This window comes from Etheostoma cragini, chromosome 19 (genome assembly GCF_013103735.1).
Source record: "Etheostoma cragini isolate CJK2018 chromosome 19, CSU_Ecrag_1.0, whole genome shotgun sequence".
NCBI classification, from domain to species: Eukaryota; Metazoa; Chordata; class Actinopteri; order Perciformes; family Percidae; genus Etheostoma; species Etheostoma cragini.
In genome coordinates, this window is record NC_048425.1 from 12,016,161 (window position 1) to 12,039,511 (window position 23,351).

The 23,351-nt window shown below is 40.7% G+C and overlaps 2 protein-coding genes across 3 annotated transcripts in view; one reads left to right on the forward strand and one right to left on the reverse strand.

Annotated features, from left to right (window-relative positions):
* Positions 1 to 4,596, forward strand: part of si:dkey-183c6.8 (protein O-GlcNAcase) — a 16,894-nt gene extending 12,298 nt beyond the window's left edge. Inside the window, exons 14-17 of the mRNA XM_034856305.1 lie at positions 186 to 277; positions 423 to 612; positions 1,874 to 2,033; positions 2,557 to 4,596. Coding sequence (XP_034712196.1) covers positions 186 to 277; positions 423 to 612; positions 1,874 to 2,033; positions 2,557 to 2,693 — 579 coding nt within the window. The 3' untranslated portion in view covers positions 2,694 to 4,596. The remainder of the gene's footprint in view (positions 1 to 185; positions 278 to 422; positions 613 to 1,873; positions 2,034 to 2,556) is intronic.
* Positions 133 to 21,639, reverse strand: si:dkey-183c6.7 (urea transporter 1). Of its 2 annotated transcripts, XM_034856306.1 has the most exons (9): positions 21,114 to 21,639; positions 20,533 to 20,722; positions 19,835 to 19,963; positions 19,361 to 19,550; positions 16,563 to 16,710; positions 7,820 to 7,954; positions 6,224 to 6,273; positions 5,340 to 5,529; positions 133 to 181 (listed from the first exon to the last, which is right to left on the reverse strand). In XM_034856306.1, exons 1-8 carry the CDS (start codon positions 21,238 to 21,240, stop codon positions 5,347 to 5,349), a joined length of 1,152 nt encoding a protein of 383 aa, XP_034712197.1. In that variant the 5' UTR covers positions 21,241 to 21,639; the 3' UTR covers positions 133 to 181; positions 5,340 to 5,346. The 2 variants fall into 2 exon arrangements, with proteins under 2 accessions (XP_034712197.1, XP_034712198.1); XM_034856307.1 differs by lacking the exon at positions 133 to 181 and having other exon boundaries at positions 4,479 to 5,529; positions 21,114 to 21,637.
* Between the last annotated feature and the right edge of the window lie 1,712 nt (positions 21,640 to 23,351).

Here is a 23,351-nt window from a genome sequence, read left to right on the forward strand (position 1 = left end):
TTGAGGCAGTTCTGAAGCAAAAGGGGGTCCAACCCGTTACTAGCATGGGGTACCTAATAAAGTGGCCGGTGAGTGTATGGCTGTGTTATGCAGAAATTTACCAACATGAAAGGTATGAAATTATTTTTTTATTGTGTGTGTGTGTGTGTGTGTGTGTGTGTGTGTGTGTGTGTGTGTGTGTATAGTTGGAGTTGTATCGGATGGTGCGCCAACTCCACCTGAGAACTCAGGGTGGCCAAGAGTCCAGCGTTTCTCACCCAGATATCGTAGGAGACAGGTGTGTGTTTGAGAGAGAGAGAGAGAAAGAGAGAGAAAGTAACTTGGGGCTTTGCAAAAACATTTCCACAATGGACAATATTCATATTGGATTACTACTGTATACTCACATATTTTTGAAATAGTAATGTCTTTCATTTCAACAGATGTCTCGGACCATGCCTAGCGTTGTGTCCAGAGTACTGCTTCATCCTGGAGGATGAGCTGGGTGCGTGTGGCTGTGTGTTGGGTATTTTGGATGTGCGTTCCTTTGCCAAGCGGTGCCAGGCCAGCTGGATGCCTGCCATGAGGGACAAATACCCACCTAAAAGGGGCAACACACACCCCAACACACAGGTGAAAGTCATTAAAACATCCTTTTTTTAACCTTACTGTTACTATTCTGTCATTGTGAAGGGTATAGGAGTGTTACAGACACACCCAACACACAGGTGGAACTATGCACATGAATGTTGAGACGTAACTGCAGTTACACCATCTGGATCCCTCTGTGACGGACTAATAACACACAGGGAAGTGGGTGCCACACGCAGGTAAACAAAGCAAATGACACATACGCAAAACAACACATACAGATCAACACACACCACAAGTGGACTCTTTGGACACTGTGGGGTCTTCGCGTCTGTATAGTGCACAACATAAACTGGCAACCAGATTTGTGTTGCCAGGCGCATGTACTGTAGTGCAACGGTGATGCAGTTGTAAACAGCAAGAATAGGTGGTCGTTTTGGTAAAGGTAAGCATCAGTCAAATTAATCTTCCTCTTGATTGATAAGACAATTAATTATGTTAGATAAGTACACAATTGTAATTATATAGCACTTACATTAGTACGGTATCTTTGTCACAAAATGGGGTGAGATGCTTGGTTCCAGCATCATCCAACATGACAAAGAGTTGAGTGATCTTGGGCAAAAAGCCAAACAGAGCCGGTGGTGAGCAACAGACACAGTCAGTCCCTAACATCTGTGGAGGACGGAACTGCCCACTCTGTGCGTCATGGTGCACACTGAGAGTCCCACTTTGGATGACATTCACACTACAGCCAAAGGTAGAAGCGATTGCTTGGCATGTGTTCCTGCTTGATTAGACATGGGAACATAACAGCATCCAATTAGTTTTAGTTACTTATACGTTCCTTCTTCATATAGCTCTGTTTTGTGAGCATCTCAAACAGGAAATACATTAGACTGTTCACAGAGATGAATATGTCTACAAAATAAAAGCTGCGGATGCGGCAGAGACTTGGTGTTGCAAGGCACTGAACATAAGGTCAAAATAAATGTAGTGAAATTTGAATTTATGATTATCGGTCTTTATACTGTCTGTTTATATGTCATTTTGTTAAGTTTCTAGGGTAACTTAAAAGTGTAGGAGCAATCAGTCAAATATGGCCCGTTAGTAACATCTAGTGGCAGCTGTTGGAAACTACAACATAGGAATATATGCACGCCTTACGCTTCTCCACAACCCTCCATATAAAACAAGCAGTAACAATAAAAATGTCCAAACATTTAAGATAAATAGGACAAAGTTAACTGACTTTACCTATGATGATATTGTGAGAGTGTCCCTGTGTTTCTCATCCATGTAGGACTTGATCCAGCTGATGGAGGAGGACCAGGGAGAGTACCCAGACTCTCTCATCTATCACTTCCCCTCTCAGCTGCGACTGGACGCCCTGCCGGAGCTGGTGGACATCAGCGTCAGCCGCACCCTGCTCACTGCCCTCCTCACTGCACTTAAGGCCAACGGTAAGGACAGGGTGTGGTTGAGTCATTGTATCAGTGTGTGTGTGTGCCTTATTTGCTTTCAACTGAAACTGAAAACCAATAACTCTCACTTCTGACAAAAGTAAGGTATATGGTACAAATGAAATATCCACATACCTCTGTGCACTGTGCAAAAACCTTGTCTGGAGGATTCTTTTGTTGATATTAGCATTAGTGCTCACCGGCTCAAGGCTAAACAGAAGAGCAGTTAAATTTAGCAGGTTAAAGCATTCTCGTAATACCTCTTAACATATCTTCACACCATTAAATTCAGTAGTTTTAAAATAAGTTTTCGCCTGCCTGGTGGGGATCTGATATTAATCCTGAATGTTAAAAAGCTGAATTTAAAAAAATTCTATCACAGGCTCCCTCAGACTTAAAGATTCTGCATGGTGCGTTGTTTTCAGAATCAGAATGAGAAAAGCATGAATGGCAAGTATGTTTTTTTTTTTTTTTACACGTACAATAATTTGTTTTGGTGGTGTCATCTTGTGTGTATGTGCAGGATCTCAGGGTGTGTTCTGCGAGGTGCAGCCAACAGACCGTCAGAGGCTGGAGTTCTTGACAAAAATGGGTTTCCTGGAGATCCTCAGAGGAGAAGCCAGGAGCAGAGAGGGAGTGGTGTTGGGAAGGCTGCTCTGAACCTTAACACACACTTACACACCACAGACCATGCAGTAGACGTGTGAGCATGCATGCACGCACACACGCACACACACACACACACACACACACACAAAGATGTTAGGAACACAGTATGTTCAGTACAGCCTAGCAAAGGCTAAGGTCAGCAAACAAGCAGGATGTGTATTTTCTCCATCGAGAGAGAAAATCTCTATTAAAAGGGACAATCCGGAATTCCTTTGAGTCTGTGTGGCAACAGTAATGGGCAGAAAGCCAGTAGTTTCTAAAGGATTTACAAAATATAAAAAAAACTTTGATTTGAAAGTTTCAGCAGAGCTGTGCTAATCTTTCGTGGATTCCACCCCTGGTTACGGATTACAAGATTTAGTCACAAGAAAGAATAGTTTGAGATGGGAGCAGAGCAGTAGATCACAGCAGCTATGTACCTTTTTGTTAAAGAGGCTGTCATTAGTTCTAATGTATTTCTTCCTGTATGGGAGAGGGGTTGCTGATAATTTTCATCCAACCCACTCTTTTTAGCTTCATATTTACTGTACAGACATTAGAGCAATATTCATCTTCTAATCTAACTCTCGGCAAGAAGGCTAATAATGGTACAACCCAAAATGTTGAACTGGTCCTTTAATTCAGGTTGAATAATCCCCTCCTGTACACAACCACGGTTAAGCTGCCACACTTGATCTTTTGCCCTGCTCCCTCTACTTCGATCATAAACAATACTTTTTTTTCTTCAAATTTAGGACGTTGTTTTCTAGCTCCTGTCCTGTTAGATAAACAGCGTGCTGAGAGCAGAGTGGACCCAGGCACAGCGTCACTGTTTACACTTGATTAGTTTGATGAATGTCTACATGCATGAAGAACAAAACATTGTGCGGGTGTTCACAAAGTAGGATAAAATGTATGCCAACATCGACACAGACATTTAGAATTTTAGTGGCAAGCTGGAACATGGCGACATTAATCACTTTTTTTTTAAATTGGACCTTTCTCAGTCATTATAGCTATAAAGAAAACGACAACATACAAGTGCATGCATGCTACACTTCATCAGAAAAACTAAAATCATTTTTTCAGATTGGGCATGAAAACCATCATGCAGACACACACAAAGTTTTGAACGGGTTCAATTGGATATAATAGATACCTCACCCTCACTTCAGATATTGTAAAATCAACAGTGAGTATCTATGGTGCATGTATGGGTACATGGTGGTTAAACATATCAGTTAAGACAGCTGTGTCATTCTGCCTTTTATTCCAACACACACACACACACGTGCACACACACACACACACACACGTGCACACACACACACACACACACACACACACACACACACACACACACACACACACACACAAACAAAAAGAAGCACAACAGCACCAACAATCAAATCGTAAAAAAAAAAATGAAAGTACATGGAACTAAGAATGTTCATTTTTTTTGTAATACTGCTAAAAAGACGCTATACTGTTTGTGCAAGTATTTATATTTCTACTTTTTTCTGTTTTTAATATTATGCTCGATCAATCAGACTGAGAGGCACTTTTGTATCTTTTGTCTTTTTACCAACCTCATCACCATTGTCTGTGAGGTAGTACATGATAAAAAAAATGTATTCCCAGAACAAAAAAGGATGTAGACAACATCCTGAAAACACTGAGATAGAAATGCATGATGTAAAGAAACATTTTATAAGACGTTATTGTTTGTGAAAGAATGTCACTTCACCTGGATAAAAAAAAAGAAATTCATCTTTTCATATATATTTTTTTTTTTTTTACATTAGACTGGGATATATGGTTTGTATGTGAATGTGAACATGTTTGTGTGTTTAGGAATATCAATGATGGGAAATATAAAAAAATAAATAATCTACACAGGCAACACGAAGCACTGCGAAAAAAAGACAAAGTCTAATGAAGCAGCAAAAACTTTTACTTTTTCCATTTAAGAGAATTTAATTTGAATAAGTCGAGATTCAACAGTTGCCTTTAACTTTTTGGTCTAAGCAGCTGACCACTCCGTCCACTTCAGAAACACATCACTTGTCATCTGTGTGTACTAACCGTCTCACCGTCTGCCTGCATTGACGTACACTACATGTACTAACTGTTTTCATTAAGAGTCCCAGTGGAGTGCTATGTTGTAGTTTGTCTAGGCAGGATAATGAAGGGGTTAAAAATAATTCAGTCTATGTGTTTGTTGACATTAACAGTTAAACTGTCATTTTAACGACGACAATAATTTTGTTGAACTGACCTGTTGATTTCATGTCAATTAAAAGACTCTAAATTGGCTGTTTCTTTGGCTTTATGTCTTATCTGTCATGGCGAGTTCAAACTCTTACTTACTGGAATAATACGTGGTTGGAAAGGTTACATATGCAATGGAAATGGTTGGTTTAATATTTAGAAGCTTGTATAACAGCTATGATACCTCAAACATTTTCAAAATGTCGGTGCTGAAGACACAGTATATCACCATCTTGTGAACAAAACTTCCTCAAAATGTTGAATGAACTTTTTTTTTGTATTTATGAAGAATCTATTTACTAAGTGTTTTTAATAAATATGTATATATGTATTGGATCTAACACAGAAAGTACTGATACGTTACTCTGTGTGTGTGTGTGTGTGTCTCCTAGCGTTAGACATCAGTGCTCTCCCTGTCTGCGGTGTCCCCAGCTTCCCATTGGCTGCGGGAGCACAGGTTGTGTTCAGGAGCCATGACGCGACCAATCGGGATGCGGTACGCTGCTAAACTGCCGGTCAGCAGCAACATCAGTGTGGCCGTCAGAGTAGCTGCCCAACTGCATGCTGGGAGACCGACCTAGGGAAAGAGAGGGAGAGAGTTTTTAAAGAGATTTAATAAGAAGAGATGGAAGGGAATTAATACAGTTTGAGTGAGAACAACCTCTATACTTGAGTTAGAGTTGAAGGGTTTTAGCATTAGGTTAGCATTAGTAGGTAATTAAGGTAGTTAAAATAGGGAAAAAAGTTGGGGTAACTAATAGACAAGTAAAATCCCTTGTTTAGTAACTTCTGTTTATCTGCAGTTAGATTTTTTGCAATCTAATTTGGCAATAATAGACTAAATAAAATGGACCGATCCTCTTCACTGTGATGCAGCAGCCCCACTGCCTTTTAAGTTAAACTGCAGTTTGATTGACCAATCTGAATTAAACACAGAACACATTTAACACCAGAGTGTTGAAAATCCAGCTTTTTTGCTATGCAGATATTTTTCTTCGGCTGAAATAATATAGCAATTCACTTTTGACTGTTGACCGTGGTCACAAGTGCAGCAGACTTAGTGCACCTTTTCTGCCATTTTCACCACACTAACCCTAAAGCATTTCTAGTTCAACCGATTGGAAGCTCAATAGCGTTCTACAACCATACTATTGCTACAGCTAATTCTGAAATCACAATATATTCATCCTAGGCTTAAAAAATGGAAAGAAATGTTGAAGGCTTCTCAAGCATTGCTTCATCCACACAATGCTTGAGGTGTGTGTACTTACAGTTCCCAGGAGATTGCCCAGAGCGACGTCAGCATATGCAGAGAGGAAGGCTGCGTGCAGAGGAGAAGATAGTAGGCTAAATATATCCTCAACACACTCACTGTGTATTTTTCCTCCAGGCTGCTGACATATATATACAGTAGCTGGTGCAGAGGTTGGCTGCAGTTGGTCCCAATAGGAGACAGACTGGATTATTATCAATTAAAACCAATCTACCTAATGTGAGTAGATTAGCTCTCTGTCAAACTGCTCAGCACTAATGTCCATGGTGCTTCAGCTGCAATTTCAAATGTGATATAAATGTATTTGTCTGTATTCATGAATGAGAGCAGAGGGAGACAGGAACGCTTAGTCTAAATACATCAATTAAATCAAACGTTACAGTGACAAATTACAAGAATTATTTACCAATTACAACCACTCGCACGTCGCAGAGAGATGCATAGTAATTGCCAAAGGACATGAAACAAAAAATTGACAGTAAGGAGATATGTGTATGGAAACAACCCCTTTACTTTACAGTGAGCAGGCGAAATAAGCGTATATGTTACATTGAATTATTTTAAGTTTGAGCATGTTTTGACTGTAGTCATATATGCCCACATGTCCCTTTCTACGGAACCCTTTACCCTAAGAAATCATCAGCATGTGATTGATTAAATGATTTACTAAAAGGAACAGCGATGCCGTAATTGACATTTCCATGATTCAAAGCTCAGACAAATTACATAAACTCAAACAGAATGTCTTCCACACAAGTAGGAAAAACTGTCAGAGTCCCATCTCAACTGTATGGATTCTACTGTTTAGGAACTACATTTTTATAGATAAAAAATATGAGCTTCTTTAGTTCCACAGACAACAGCCACTAAAGTTTTTGAAATAAAATATGTAATGCAATAAAATTCAAGATGACTTGTTGAAAGGTTATGCTTGGAGGATTATAAAACAGTTTCAATATGAGCAATGATCCTACTGTTGTCCATTGGATTTGCACTGTGTGGCATTAGTGTTTCAGCACCATGGACAGAGACAATGTGTCGTTTAAGCACCTTGGACAAAGCACATCAATGCAGTTTGTTTGTTTCTGTCGCCCTCCAGTGGTAGAGTACCGTTTGACAAGAATACTGAGAAGAGCAAAAAAGATTGGGATTTATTCCTAAATCTGCTTGTTTTTAATATTCATTAAAAATACAAGTTAGGTTGATGCATTTAAGGCAGATTTTGAATACAGATGTGGTTCTTGTTTTTGTTGAGATTGGTAGTGAGCATTCTTTGCAATGGTTCTCTATTATTCTCGAGGGAAAAGCATGCTGTTTTGCAAATGTGTGACAACTATACTGTACAACATGCCATTACCAATAGTAATACCAAACAAATCCTCAACAACACAGGATTTGATACAGGATTTGTGTAATGTAAAAGTTATTGAGGGCTAGTGGGACAAAAAACTAAAAGAACAAATACGGAAGAGGGATGAACAACATGAAATATGGTAATTAAATTCAACGTCATCATATGTAAGATCACTAACACTGTCATTAGGCACAATAGATAGCGCAATAGTGTGTGCCTGTGGGTGTGTGTGTATGTCACCACTGGCGATGGCAAAGAGGTGGGTCCTCCAGCTGAAGGTGAAGTAGAGTCCTCCAACAGTCATGCAGCCCAGAGCTCCATTAAACCCAGCGAGACCCGAATACAGAAGATCATGATGCACCGCCATGGATAAACCTGTCACATACACAGTTACATTTTTACAAATCTAATTATAAAAAACACAAGTCACTGCTGGTTACAGATCTGGGAATCACACAGGCAGAAGCAGAGGTAGACACACACACGGCTGCCTAAGCTGCTATACTAGAATTATCCATGTGGTGGCGTTAGACAAAAACTGTTGAATGGTTGCCTTCAGTAATATGCATGTAACCTAATAAGGAAATGTTGATTTTCCTTTCTATTCCCCATATGTACATAGACCTTGTGTAACAGTGTTTACAGGATGTGATGATCCACTAAAGAGGAGCTGCTTTGCCTCTTGTATTTATGATATTTCCACTTTGGAAAAGACTGCGTTCAGCCAGCGGGCATACGGCGATGGTAAGTAGGGCTGGGTGTAAGAAGTGCTGACCAGGGCCCGGCTCCCCCGTGTTACACCTAAATAAAAGCCTTCCGATTTTTCAACTCTTTTATTGTAATGAGGCTGTAGGAGTAAGGAGAAAAAGAGAAGGCTTTGTTGGAAACTGATGACACAGCACTAAGAACCTCTAAGGAGACTTTAAATTGCATATGACTTATAATAAATAAGATTTTAATAAGTCCATACAATAAAAACTTCAGTATCAATGTTTTCCTTTTTGGTATTACATATTACAGCCCTGATTCCATCAACCAGTCTCTGTGGTACTGCTGCCCCGAGTATTGATGCAGTAGGTGGGTGAGCAGCAGGTCAATGCTAAATAAACACTGTGATGCTGAAGCTTTACTGTATGCAGACTGCACAAGGAGTATGCTGACCCAAATAAATTTCCATGAGGCCAGAAGCATTGACCTTTTCTCTGTAGTTTTTGAGCAGCATCTGCACCGTGCTTTTCACCCCACACATGAGGGGGATTAACTATGTCATCAGAACAAGTAGGGCTGCGGGGTTCAGCTGCAAAGGCCAGCAAGCTTTATTCAGGATCAGCAAGCAGCATAATGCTGTGCAAATAAAGATAGTTTTGGTCTTGTCTGACTGAAAGTCTTAAGCACGTTTCACCTCCAAAAACCTTTACTTGGGGTCAGACGTCTGCTTCGTTGCACCTTTAACCCTCTCTGTTACATCTATTTGGGCCTGTACAGTTGAAAAAGTAACCGGACTAAAAACACCAGAAAAAAAACACACTTGTCAATCGCAAATCAAGGATAGACAAAACAGTAGAAATAATGGAGTCAAACACAACACACCTTAGAACCACAGCCTTAGAAATTACTAGTTGAACCAATTAGTAAACAATTTACTTAATAAATTGGCAACCCTGTGTAGTTGGAATCAGCATTGTCAATAAGTTGCACTTTTGGGTATTTCTGCCTTCTGCTGCACACCATTCCAAAGGGACAACACTGCATATATGTGTGTAAAAGCAGCAGAGTCCATCCGTCCTGTAGTCCAACGCAGCTACAGCCGCAGACAATTATTTTTAAATTTAAAACTGCTTACTGGGTGTCTTAGTTATAAATACAGAACTTATGTTTCTGGGAACATTACCTCTGCAGCAGAAATTATGTGTTTTCACCTTCCTCAGTAAGAGCAATATCATAAAACCACTGTGTGACTTGTGTGTAATGTATAATTTACAAGAATCCTAGGCTGAATGTGCTCCTCAGTGAGTCTGATGGAACTTTCCTTTGTTCATTAGCCCTTCACCATACATAGAGACTGGCATGGGGAACTTTCCATAAGATCATCTCTCATTGCAAATCAAACCAGCTATTAAGCTAATTGAATTAACCATGGCTACCTCGTTGTGTGGTGAAGGGGATGTGATGATGGGAGGTTATTTAAAGGGAACTTTATCAGGATGCATAGTATCCTGGATCCATGAAATAACATCATTCAATCACAAAAAAAATTGGTGTCCTTAAAAGGTTGGAAATCCTAAATATTTTGAATTAAGGCATTGAGATCACTTTCAAAAAGATGTTTTTTTATAGCTCTTTCCAATCAACTTTAGCATGGGTGTAAACTTATGCAAGCCACTGTAACTGTAGTTAGCCATTGCTGCAGCTACTCCACCACCCTGCATCTTCCCTGTATTACGACAGAATGATATAAAACCAAAGAATTCATCTGCACAAAGAGTCATTTCAGAAGCTCCTCTTCAGATGGATGAGCGTCAGGCTGTGCTGTGATTGATTTCCTTATTACCAGACATTGTGGGCTGTGGTTTAGAATTCTGGTCCTGAAGCAGACTGACCACACCCCTGTACCGCCTCCTCCCTCTGTGTCTGCTGCTCCCTCTTTCCACTCTCTGTTTGCATTGCCTCTTTCACAGCCAGTCTCTAAACGCTCCGGCTTCCTCTGCACTAATCTCCTCTCTCCCTTATTCCTCATTCCGCACTTCATTATCTTCCTCCTCATCTTCCTGTTCATTTTCACCATTTCCCTTCCTTTGTTTCTCCTCCACAGAACTTCCCTCATTCCCTCCCTTGCTTCCTTCATCACACCCTCTCACTCTGCTCCCTTCGTTCCCTTCCCTCCACACATATGGGTGTCATTAAAGACTAATGGCAATGTGGGAGGGAGTGTCCAGAGGATACAAAAAGTCTAATGTGTGCGCTTGTGTGTGCGTGTGTGTATGTGTGTGTGTGTTTGTGTGTGTCACGCCCACTGTGATATTGTCTATGCTAATATCATGAGTCAGAGTGCTCTTAACATCTTGAACCCAATATCTCCTCTCCTCCAGTGGCTGCCTACATCTAACCACGTGCGTACGTGCGTACTAAATGGAGGACATTTCAATTGGATGGAATTAACAACTGAAATGAACTGAACATAATGCTTTGTTTTCCAGTGTCAGTGATGTGCATTTTGGCCTTTGCTCTTCATACAGCCGGTGAATCCATCATTCTGTCAATTTATGCTGTCGAGCGGAAAAGGGTTTGTAGACGCTGCTTAATGGATTGCTCTGAATGGGGGCTCGTTTTTTAACACTGTCCAGATATCAGACGTTGTATAAGCTTATTTCTACAATCCTCTTTCTTTGTGACTAAAAGCTAAGGCTGCACATTTTTGGCCATGAAATACAGAAAATTCCACCTGATGATGGCAGTAGATGAAAAGTTAAGGGACTTGCTAATTATTTATTTCAAGGTACAGCTGTGGGTATTTGGTTATAAGCTAAATTATTTAACTAATTAAAAAAAATTCTATTAATGATTCTTTTCTTTAATGGTTCAAACTTTCCCCACTACCTGGTTGTAGTGCAGGTCATATGGAGGGGGGCAAAGTGAAAACTTGAAAAGAAAACCTTTTATGCGTTATGTCACATCATAAATACAAAGCTTCTTAAAGAACAGTGAAATCCAGTTGAGTCTCACTTTCTCTTCCCTCCTGTATTTGATCCCACTTTAAAGCATTTCTACAATCATCCATTAGAGGCTCTGGCCTACATACAGCCCCTGATCTTCTCCTCTGGAAACCCCTTATGGGAATAGTTTACACCACATTGCCTTGAGTGACAGCTCTTAATATGGCCTTACACTCTGCCTGTCACAAGCCAACTTTGTGTCTCCTCCCTCTTTCAGTCTGACCCACGCTACTGTATTGCTGCTATTTTCCTCATGTGTCCTGCTCACAGAGAGTAGGCCGCATTAAGAAGACATGAGGCTGATCTTCACATTAAGAGCCACAGTAATTTCCCACGCCTTTCGTCATGGATCCACACATCTCTGAACAGCTGCCGTCTGCCTGACTGTGGTCTCTCACTTCCGATTTATCCTTGACTAAAACTCATTAAACTGATGACAACAGCACCAAAGGTGAAGATGAATAAGACAGTGACAAAAGGGGCTGTTTGGTGATTAACGTTACCAACATTAGCTATTTTTAGCCGTTAGCTTTTGCTATTGCGGAGGTAATGGTAAGTGTTCAAAGACAATTGGCAAAAGAGATGACACAGTAATAATATTACAATGATAACAAAAAATTGCATCAAGAAAAATGTTTTCCCTGATTGGCAACAGGAAGAGAAAAAGTCGACATTCTGGTTAGTGTTAGATTTTTTTTTAGATTATGTCTCTCACAGTGGACATGCACCTACAATGACAATTTCAGACCCCTCCATGGTTTCTAAGTGGGAGAACTTGCAAAATAGCAGGGTGTTTAAATACTTATTTTCCACACTGTATATGGACAATAAAGGAGTTTCTGAGCAGTTTCTAGAACAGAAGTGCTCACCATCCAATCGCCAAAAGAATGCAATCTCTAAATGTCAAAAATATGTGAAACAAATGGTATCAACCCAAACATTGCTGCAACCATTTATGAGATAAAATGACATGGGAATGGCCATCACATGTTCTTTAATCATAATGTTGTATGTTATTATACTAGACTTTAAAAAAACTTGAAAACATTGTGTTTGGGCACCTAACCAAAACACAATGTTAATTTCAGAATTACTTTTAAGAACAACTTGACACACAGTGCTGAGCCGCGTCTCAAATTGGTCTTCAGGTTCCCAGCTTTCAGATTTTTTGGGGCATATGCTGTTGACCTGCTATCTCCCCCTAAAGACCCCCTGCCCCCCTCTAAAAAAGACAAAAATGGGTCTACAGCATGTGGGTCTCAGATGGTTAATGACGACAGTAAAGGTGTCTAGTTAATATTGTTAAGTTATGATTTTTTTTTTTCAATCTGTTTATTGATCCCCATTGTTCAGAGTGAGTGGGCTGCCAGCCGAACCAGCACCCTGAGCGGGTGGGGGGGTACGGTGCCTTGCTCAACAGCACCTGGCAGTGCCCCGGAGGTGAAGTGGCATCTCCCAGCCACTTTTGGACCAAACGTACACTTCGTACTTTTGGTCCATACCGGGACTTGAACCGGTGACCCTCCGGTTCCCTACCCAACTCCCTACGGACTGAGCTACTGCCACCCACTGTTGTTTGGCTTAGTTTAGCAAGCAGTTTATCCATTCGCACAACGCACACAAACTTTTTTCTCCTTCACTTACTTCACTATTTTTTTCTTTTTCAACTCCTTGTCCCTTTTCTCTCCTCTCCATCACCATCTGACACTTTCTTCTTTATCTCTTGACACTGATCTCTGGTTCGCGAGAATCTGACCTTGCAGCAGTTATTCACTTTCTTAACTCTCTCACAATGTGCCGCTTCTTCATTTGTTTCTCTGTGTGTGGGTGTATGTGCAATTACATTTAATCAGGGAAACCAGTTCACCAAACTACATGGTAAAAAATGCAGTATGAACACAAAATGTCCAGCTTCTGCTTATCATAACAGCAACAAAAATAATAAAACCTTTTTCTTACGTTCTTCCAAACAAAGTTTCAAACAGCCTAACAACATTATCACATTATGAAAAGCAAGTATAACATAGGAACAAATAATACAGACAACAAGTATTAGAAGAGGATGAAATACACTCTACATAGCAGAATCGCTAATCTGGAGGCAAGGAGCCTGACCGCTGAAGGGCCCGGACATAGAAAGCCGTCCTACTAATGCTGTAGATCAGGGGTCCTCAACACTTTTTAAGCCAAGGACCCCTTAACTGAAAGTGAGATGTAGCACGGACCCAATACTACATATTGTATCAAATAAAGTTGCATATTAAACTACAAATAACTGTTAGGGCAACCTAGCGCCTTCTTACATACCCTTTTTGCATAAGCTATTAAAATATAAATTGTTGGCATGAATTTATAAATAATCTTTTAATGTTATAGGGTGAAATTAGGATTAACTGTATCTGTGGGCTTCTATTTTAGTGACTACCTTACCTATAGGCCAGTAAGTGGAAATTTATATTTTGCTAATAATATGTTGGAATTCTATTTAAGGCATTTTAATTTTTTGGAGGCCCCCTGCAATGACTCTGATGACCCCCTATTCTTCTATTGAAGATCTATGCTGTAGAGCTTAAGACACTGCCACATTTATAGTTTCACTTTTAAAGTGACTAAAGAGTCAGTATTTTCCTAATATAGCAGGGCGCTGTAATTTTGAGCAAATGTTACTGAGACAGGAGTAAATAGTGCATGTGGATTAAGGCACATCTGGTGCTTTAGTAAGGATTTACAGCAAGACTGTGTACTGTATGTTTGATTGACAAATAAACGACAGTGCCCATGATGATCAGTAATTAGGGAACATCAGCTAGTTCAGTAGTGTGAATTATTCATTTAGTAGTTTTTGGGAAACAATGGAGCTCTAAAGGTACAGAGGACTACGCCATTTACAGATTCGAACACCCAGACAATACTTAGACTTGGTATTTTTTACGATTTATTGGCAAATAAAAAATAAAAAATATCTAAATAATTTTTTTATAGAACATTGCAAACCTCATCATTTGGAAATTCAAAGTGATTTGGCGAAGATTGGAGACTGTCTATGGTGGAGCACTGAATGACCTTTTTAACAACAATGAAGGCTACCAATGACTTAATTTGAGCTTACACAAAAGACACTGGAGAAAACATGGACGAACATGACAATAATAATGGGAAGAAAAGAAGAGATCATGTACAAACAACAGCAATAGAGACCATGTTTTTTCTACTGTTGTTGTGGTTTCCTCCCAGCTCTGTTGCCCACACAATCTCATTACAGTGACATCTCTCTGATTACATTCTGGTTCCACTGTTGTTCTTATTGCATCATTGTGCATGTGTCTGCCACTGTTAGCATGTGTCCATGGGTATTTGTGCAAGAATGTCTATTTACAAGCTCACTCCTACTTCTCTGTTTTCACAGCATGACTCATAGCGACAACCAATTCAACATTTGACATGCAGGGACAGGGAGCGAAGCCTGCAATCTGTTTGAGGTCCCGACTGATTGTTTAATAAATGGAATATTTACAGTACTACCTAGAAAAAAGGTTCATGATACTGCATTATGCTATTGGCACCGGTATGGTGGCTTGTCGCTGCAGAACATAGTGTCAGTAGCCACAGAAAGCAAATATGGTATCGCTTATACATGTATTGTTTTATCGCTTGTTGTTCCGCATTGCTATAATATACTGTTTGACAAACGACTAGGGTGTAATTAAAAGTAAACAACATGAATCACTGCCACCCTCCTGAGGAAACCCATTTTGTCCGCTTTACCCTGGATCTTGTTCTTTTGGTCATGACCCAGCCTTCCTGACCATAGGTGAGGGTAGGAACGAAAACCAACCAGTAGATCGAGAGCTTTGCCTTCTGGCTCAGCTCTCTTTTCGTCTTTTCGGTGTGATAAATTGAATGTAATACCATACTCGCTGTGCCGATTCTCCGACAAATGTCCCGCTCCATTGTCCCCTCACTCGCGAAAAAGGTATTTAAACTCCATCACCTGGGCTAAGGACTCATTCCCTACCTGAAGGAGGCACTCCATCGGTTTCCTGCTGAGAACCATGGCCTAAAAATTTAGAGGTGCTGATCCTCATCCGCAGCCGCGTCACACTTGGCTGCGGTTAGAGACAGGGTGAGAAGTCATCCGTGAGGAGATTGGAGTGGAGCCTCTGCTGCTTTGCATTGAAAGGAGCAAGTTGAGGTGGTTTGGGCATCTGGTAAGGATGCCTCCTGGTAGCCTCCAGTGTTCCAGGCACGTCCAGCTGGGAGGAGGCCTCAGGGAAGACCCAAGACTAGGTGGAGGTAATAATATCTCCAACTGGGCCTGGGAACGCCTCGGGATCCCCCAGTCGGAGCTGGTTAATGTGGCTTGGGAAAGGGAAGTTTGGGGTCCCCTTCTGGAACTGCTTCCCCCACGACCCAATAACAGATAATCGGACATGGATGGATGGATGGATGGATGGATGGATGAGTCGATGCTATCTAACCTTATCTTTATCGTACGGTGCATGTAGGGGAATCAATATAATCCGCCAGGTGCTCTGCTTCTCTTTCTTTTCTTTTTCTAACACAGGTCATACAGGGTAGATCCTGCCCCTGCCTCTCGCCCAGTAGTCAGCTGGGATAGGCTCTAGACCATTGGGGAGCTCACAAGAGACAAATTAGCTAACAGAATGGGGTCGTCCCTGTGGCTTGAACATAAACTGCCACATCCCAGATTTGAGTAGTCGGTTGTTAAGTCTTTCTCCCCTTTGTTTTCTGTCCTCTCAAAAGAAATACTGACTTTAAATCCTTAGTATGGGTCAAGCACTAGCAACTCTACATTAAATCTCTGCATAATGCAACCAGTAGGTTAGATCCTTCCTGCGTGCATACATAACATCAATCAAACACACGGATTTATATCACCGGCCTTTTGTTATAAATGTTGTCTGTGCCCAAGCTGACATGACCCCCTTATGGTGATTATGATTGGGAGTTATTATCTCAAACTTAACAAATCTCCACCAGAGCCACAGAGGACATTATTACACAACAGTCTTTTTCACAGTGTAGTGATCAACCATGATTAGCTGAATAATGATACCCAAGGCCAAGATACTGGCAGTAACAATTTGTGGCATACACACACTTTAACCTTGATTAGTCCAACCCAAAAAACACCAATCATAGTATGAGGTCAGTACAGTATGACTTACATCCAAATACAATAATATTCCCTCTTTGCTAGAACTCCCAGTCCTCCCACGCAGACAATCAACACACAGATGGAGACTCACCAACCAACGTTCCAACTGCTGATCCCAGCAGAGCATGGGCAGCCAGCAGGGGGGAGTAGAGCAGAACAGCTCCCAGGATGAGGAGGGAGGGCCCCAGAGCTCCACAGGCAAAGATCTGACCCACACCCAGAGGGATGCCAAGCATTACCTGGACAAGAGAGAGACGTTACACAAGGACTTTGAGAAGACTTTACAAAACGTAACATAACACAAATGATACAAGAGTTTTACCCTCTAATAAGATTTCAATAGCTGATGCACACTCAAAAATACATGTGCAGCATCCTTTCAGAAGCTCTTCCTTAGCCTTTTTTCTTCACCCAATTAAACACATGCACGCACGCACACACAGTCAATGAGAAGTGAAGAGTTTCCATGGTGATCTGCCTGTTGCTGATATTTATAAGTCATAATTGGTCTTAAAATCATATCACCGAAAGAGTAAATAGGCTGTTGTGGTAGTGCAGCCAGAGCTCCATCCTCAGCAGAGTAAAAGTTGAAGACATTAAATATAAATAGGGCTGACGTCATCCTCATCTCTGGGGAGAAACAGAATAAAGATGGAAGGAGGAATGAAGGAAAGAGGAGAGCAATAAAAAGAATTGAGACAATGGTATTGTCTCAATACAAAATCAATTTTATGGCTTTCGCAGCTAAACTATTGAATTTGTACAGTGAAGATATATATTTACTGCTTTATATGCGCGTATCCGTAATCAGCCCATACTGTCAAACTGCATGATGCAAACACATTTCCAAAAAAGGCAAAAAAGGAATCTTTATGTACACTCATTACATTTGAAAGACAATTCAAATCCCTATTTCTGATTCGGATCAGGTAATCTGTTCAGCATGCTTCCAAACAAAAGCAGAAAGATTAAAATTCCGTCGTCTCTCAAGCACAGAGATGCCAGCTGGCTCCCAGAGATCAGAAGCCCACTGCAGCAGCTGCTCAGCGTCTGGATTCTTTTGCCAAAGTCTCGTGAGAAGTAGACAGCATTTTATTTAGTGGTTGAAGCAAACTATTTTGTCATGGGGTATACTGTCCAACAGCTTGCATACTAATCAAGTTGACTTTCAGTAGCATAAATTTAGGCCTTTTAGGTTTTGTTGTTTTCTTTTTCTCCCTGGCTATACAAAAAGGTAACAGCTGCTATAAATTCTCCCCTCAACGTATCCTTCCTGGAAACCTGAATGGCACTCAAACTCACCTCAGTCCACAAAAACGGAACTAAGTAATCTTGAATGCAGCAGCCTTACCTCCACTATGAGTTTCAGTCCCCAAGAATTGTTAATTAAAACAGTTTGGGCGGATTATAATTTCCTAACAGGCGCTCCATCAGCAACTGTTGCTAAGTAACTGGTGAGTCATAGCTGGCGGATCCTATGCATATTGTGCTCCTATCCGTTACTTGTTTCTTCTGGCTGCAACATGGCAAACACACAAAGCACAACCCTGGCCTTGGCTCAGATCAAGTTTTGTTTGTCGTCCATCATATATCCTTTCACTTCCAAGAGTCCCCTTTGAGACTGCTTATGATCTGCACCGGTTCTGATCATGTGAAAACACGTTTCTCTGACAGATCACCTCATTGTAAAATGCTGATAACAAAATTCAAATTCTTTTAATACCATCTGAGCAGGAAAACCCACAACAAAAATAGAACTCTTAGAAACCATTAGTAATATTACATGTTATAATTAACCATTAAACAATTAAGACTTATTCCCAAGCTCTGGTGCAGGTGAGATTTGTGTTCGGCTATAGTAACCATACATGGGATACAGTGTATTAACATGTTAATTTTAATTTGCACAGGTAAACAGCTTAATCAAAACACTGGTTTATGTAGACTAAAGCTCAGGGGTTATTCACTGCCAAGCTCTAACTCACAGTATTCAGTTAAAATGTCATGCCCCCCCCTTCTGCTGTGACATTTTATTGCTACAGGTAGACCAGTGGCTTTCTAACCAACACCAACCAGAATACAATCTTGACTGTTCAATCACGAGTGAATTGTATGTTGTATTTGAAAAGAAAAGAAAGTAATAAAAACATCTAGAATTTTGAAAAGTTAAAACATTTTTAGAATTGATTGCCACCTTGCCATAAACTGTTAAACTGTAATTTCAAATGGATTTGCAAAGCAATATTTATGTATTATTTATCTATACAGTGTAATTTAATAAGTCATACGGTGTGGATTTTTTGTGACAATTGCACATACATACATACTGTATTTTATATACAGTATATATATATAGATAAAGTCCAAATAATATTATAAAGCTTATTTGAATTTGAGAGGATAGAATGCAGTATGGAATTAGATGATCACAGCTAGGACTTCCACAATGAATGTAGGGAGTTGAGTTGGGTTGGGAACCGGAAGGTCGCTGGTTAAAGTCCCCATGCGGACCAAAGTACAAAGTGTGGATTGGTGGCTGGAGAGATGCCACTTCACCTCGTGGGCACTGCCAGGTACTCTTGAGCAAAGCACCGTACCCCCCCCCCCAACCGCTCAGGGCGCTGGTCCAGCTGGCAGCCCACTTACTCTGACATCTCTCCATTTGTGCGTGAATAGGTCCTGAGCATGTGTGTGTGTATTTCAGGCCTGTGTGTGATTACTAACAAAGTGTACATTTTATTTCCCCACTAGGGATCAATAAATAGTATAAATTATAAATAAATATAGTCCCTCCTGATCATGATTTGACAAGTTTGAACAGCAATGTCCTGGCTTCCATATAATTTGACCTTACCTATGAACAGACTTTTAAATATTGGATTGCCTCACCTCTACTGCAATGAGCTCTGTGCCGTTGGGCTCCAGCAGCCCTGGGGGCGTAGCCGGGTGGTGTGGGTAGTACGGGTTGTCTGGGCCGGTACAAAGGAGGTAGAGGACAATGATGATGTTGAAGGGAAACACACCGACAGGCAAGTCCCAGCGCTCAAACACTGGCGAGAGACCACTGGATAGAAAGACACTGGAAAAGGAGAGGGGTGGGGGTTCAGATTTTTTTTTTAATGAAATGGACCTCTTACATGTTGCAATGAATGGTACATATGCATTTGCAGAAACATGGTGTTCATATTTACACCGAATACAGAACCTGAAAGATAAACTTGAGTTAGGTGCTTCAAGACACTTCTGGAGTGTTTGTACTATTGTGGAATTGGCAACAATACCCTCAGAAAAACAGCATTCGTCAGGGGCTCAACATTTTCTTTTGTTGCAGTCGAGGACTTCTGTTGTGTCAGTGTGTCTCACCATGTGGCTGACCCCAAGCAGGCAGGCAGCAGCAGCCACCAGTACCAGTCTCCGGCTGAGCTGAACCCCCCCATCAGCAGAGACACCAACATGCCGTTAAAACCATGGAGACCTCCTGACACCTCAGCGCTACACACACAGAGAACAAAACAAAAAGACAACATTTGTGTAATACAGTGGTGCATGATTGTTTCCATGATAGCGTATCTTTTTATGGCTCCACATAAACAAACTGTTCTGTTTTAATGAGCAGATGCCCCTATGATGACACCAACTCTATTCAACAAATCAGACTTAAAACATAAGGTGCCCCCGTTCTGCTAGAGCTATTTTTAAAACAAGGTTGCAGATAAGCATATTTCATACTGAGCGTGGCAGACAGTATATATTGAAACATTAACCAAAATAAGAATTGCTAGGCAGTGGGTGTGATAGAGCACAGGGCATCAGTCATTGAGCTGTTATTCCCATGAATTTTAAGAAGAACAATCAATCAACTTCGGTCAGAAGGTCTAGGTAGTTATAGGCTTGTGTTAGAGGGTCGGCTTCCAAGCAACAATGATTATTATTTAAAAATGGATTTTTACTGTTGTGTTTCTAGATGCAAATATCATTAAATATGTACATACAAATGAACATTTTTATAAGCTTCTCTGCTATTTGTGTGTGTGTGTTTCTGAATGTCCACATCATTCCACCTGTCTTGGCCCATTAGAACAGCTGTTAGCGTAGAGGCCAGTACGCCCAAAGTTCCCAGCAGGGCCTGCCAGGGGGAGGCCCAGTACAGTGCAGCCAGAATGAGAGCACCACTCAGCGGGTTGTTGGCTAGGATCACCCTTGTCACCCCTCTCAGGCCCCACACCACCAGCTGCAGCACAAACAACTTCTCTGAGGACACAGACAGACACGTCTTGATGCCAATACAGGGTTTTATACAAGAATCAAGAAGGCAGTTTAATGAGTATGTTTTATGTTGGAGGAAGACAGCAGCATTCACCGTGGGAGTTGTGTGATGATTGCTGGCATATTTTAATGGCAACGTGAGCTTTTCACAGTCATTTATTTGTGATTATGGCAGTTTAACACTGTCCAAGTGTTTGGCAACTTGCTCTTTTAAAGTGTTTTGCAGACTCAGCTTTGATGAATTATGGATCTTCCAAACACATTTTTATTCAAGGTCATACAATAAGTACATTTAATACTTCAAGAGTCAAGATTAGAAGTAAAACAAAGTGTTGGGTGGTATAGTAGTAGCAGTGTTTTGTGAACATTTCCCTACCCTGCATGTACTTATCCAAGTGCTCCATGTCCCCAGTACACAACAGCAGACCGCTCAACACGCACCGTCTGAGGCTGGAACGAGTCCCGCTGGCCTCCTTTTCCTCCGTTTTGGTTTCCATCCACATCCCTGGAGCAGCTGGACCACACTACTGGAAACAGGATAAATATGTTGTTGTAATGTTGGAAAAGCCCGGAGTTCCACTTGACTTTGTTGCTCCTTTTTTGTTAGTCTCGCTCCTCTGTTCTTTCTACTCACTCCGCTTCCTTCTCTCCCTCTTCCCTTCCTGGTGGGTTTTAAGGGGATGACTTATAAACTAGTGGGCTGTGTAACATATTCACTCAGCTTTCGACCGGCCGTGGTTAGAAGAACAAAGTCCGAACCCCCTCAGGACTGCTCAAGGAGAGGAAGACTGGTCAACCCCTTGCTCCTGCTACTTTGTCCCATTTTCACAGTCCCCTGTTCTCTCTGCCCTTTCATTCTCCTTTCTCTTCCAGCCCTAATGGGACATCTCTTCATCTATAGTTTGTCTATTAAAGCTGCTTATGAACTTTTTTATTGCATGAAACACATGCATGTTTATCTTGCATTCATTCGTAAAGCCATTAGTGCGTGTTGTGTTATTTCAAGTCTTTCTGAAAGGTGTAATATATATCCCAGCTCTCTCTGCTGCTTTGCCTTCATAAAAATATGTACACCAGACTCTTTCATTAAATCTGAGAGGCACTGTTTGACATCAGTTTAAATAAGCTCCTCACACTGTGTCTGCCTTTGAATTTTTTTTCCCTTTTATTTTTTTTATTTATATTTCCATGTATTATTTTATTTAGATTTGTTTGTTTACAGTTGAGAGCATTTGGAGTTTTTTGTGTGCGTGCATACCTTTAACTTTACCTTTTGTCACTTTTCTCCAGTTTTGGAGCGACACCTAACTCACAGAACGATCTGAATAACAGAAACATGCTTTGATTTTGCTTCTCCTTGAGAAACAAAAAAATGTGAAAAAATATGGGTGGATGCATGGCTGTTGTTGCACATCCATTAGCAGACTCAAAGAGCAACAAGGGAAGGCAATAACAGCATGTCAGATACCATCACAGAGAGAATCTTTTCACCCTGTCTGAGCCAGTGAAGCGGGACTCAAAAGCCTTGTTTTTGCAGGTGGAAATTGCAGTGCCATTCAAGAACCCTGACAGTCTCTCTCTTGCTCTCTCTCTCTCTCGCTCTCAACAAATACATCCACCTCCCTCTATCTGTCTCTGCTCCATGGCTCATTCCATCAATCACAGACTGTGAAGCGAGGGAAAAGAGCTACAGATGGCACGCACGCCAGAGTGGGCTGTAATAAGAGGAAGAGATGCAGGTAAACGTGAAAGCTTACACTTTGACCTGCTAAGGTTTTGCTTTTATTAAAGCAAAACACACTGACACACACAGCTGCACATATACACCACATTAAGACAAGCCATTATACAGCAGCTACAGTCAATATTTGTAATGACAAGCAATATTCATCGAGTGTCTGTTCCATTCCAGACTTATTCTAACTGAGTGCATTACAAGGCACACTACAAGGCTATACAGTAAAGCATATAGTACTGTCTGCCCCAATGTGTTACCAGTGTGCTAGGTAGTAACCAAATACTGACCCCAGTGACCTGACTTTACATGAAGAATTATTCATTTTACCAGGCAGTTTTACTGTTTGTAACAGTCTGTGTAGGTGTCAGAGGATCTTTAGAAAGCTCATGACATCATGCTTACTTTATACTACACAAATATCAGCACCAAACAAAACATAGACTGCTAATATAATTTGTAGTACTATATTATTTTGTATTAATGTATTACTAGATTGAGAAATGTTGACTATAGGATGTCGTATTGCAAGCCAATTGGAATATGTCCCAATATGACATTCCAATAAAGCAAATGGTAGTTGAAATTAAAATAAGAGACTAGAGAGATACAAAACAATTTAGCACTTTTGAGTCTCTTAACTGCCTTTAAGGTTAGTAAAAATATCCCATTCCACATTATCTGACAGTATCATACATATTCACAAGGATAAGTATGCTACCTAGACGAATGCCACATCTCACAGTATTTATAGCTAAAGCTAGTTTGCAATGCCCGTCACTAGACCTACTTAAGCTCTTTACGCAAATACACACAACTCACAAGAAAATATGACAGCACAAAAATCATAAATTATCTTAACTTTTTACACTATTTATA

Coding starts and splice junctions, on each gene's coding strand:
- si:dkey-183c6.7 (XM_034856306.1), bottom strand. CDS start 21,240: ATGTGGATGGAAACCAAAACGGAGGAAAAGGAGGCCAGCGGGACTCGT. Junction 20,723..21,113: donor CTTGGATAAGTACATGCAGG/GTAGGGAAATGT, acceptor CTGTGTCCTCAG/AGAAGTTGTTTGTGCTGCAG. Junction 19,964..20,532: donor GTTCTAATGGGCCAAGACAG/GTGGAATGATGT, acceptor CTGTGTGTGTAG/CGCTGAGGTGTCAGGAGGTC.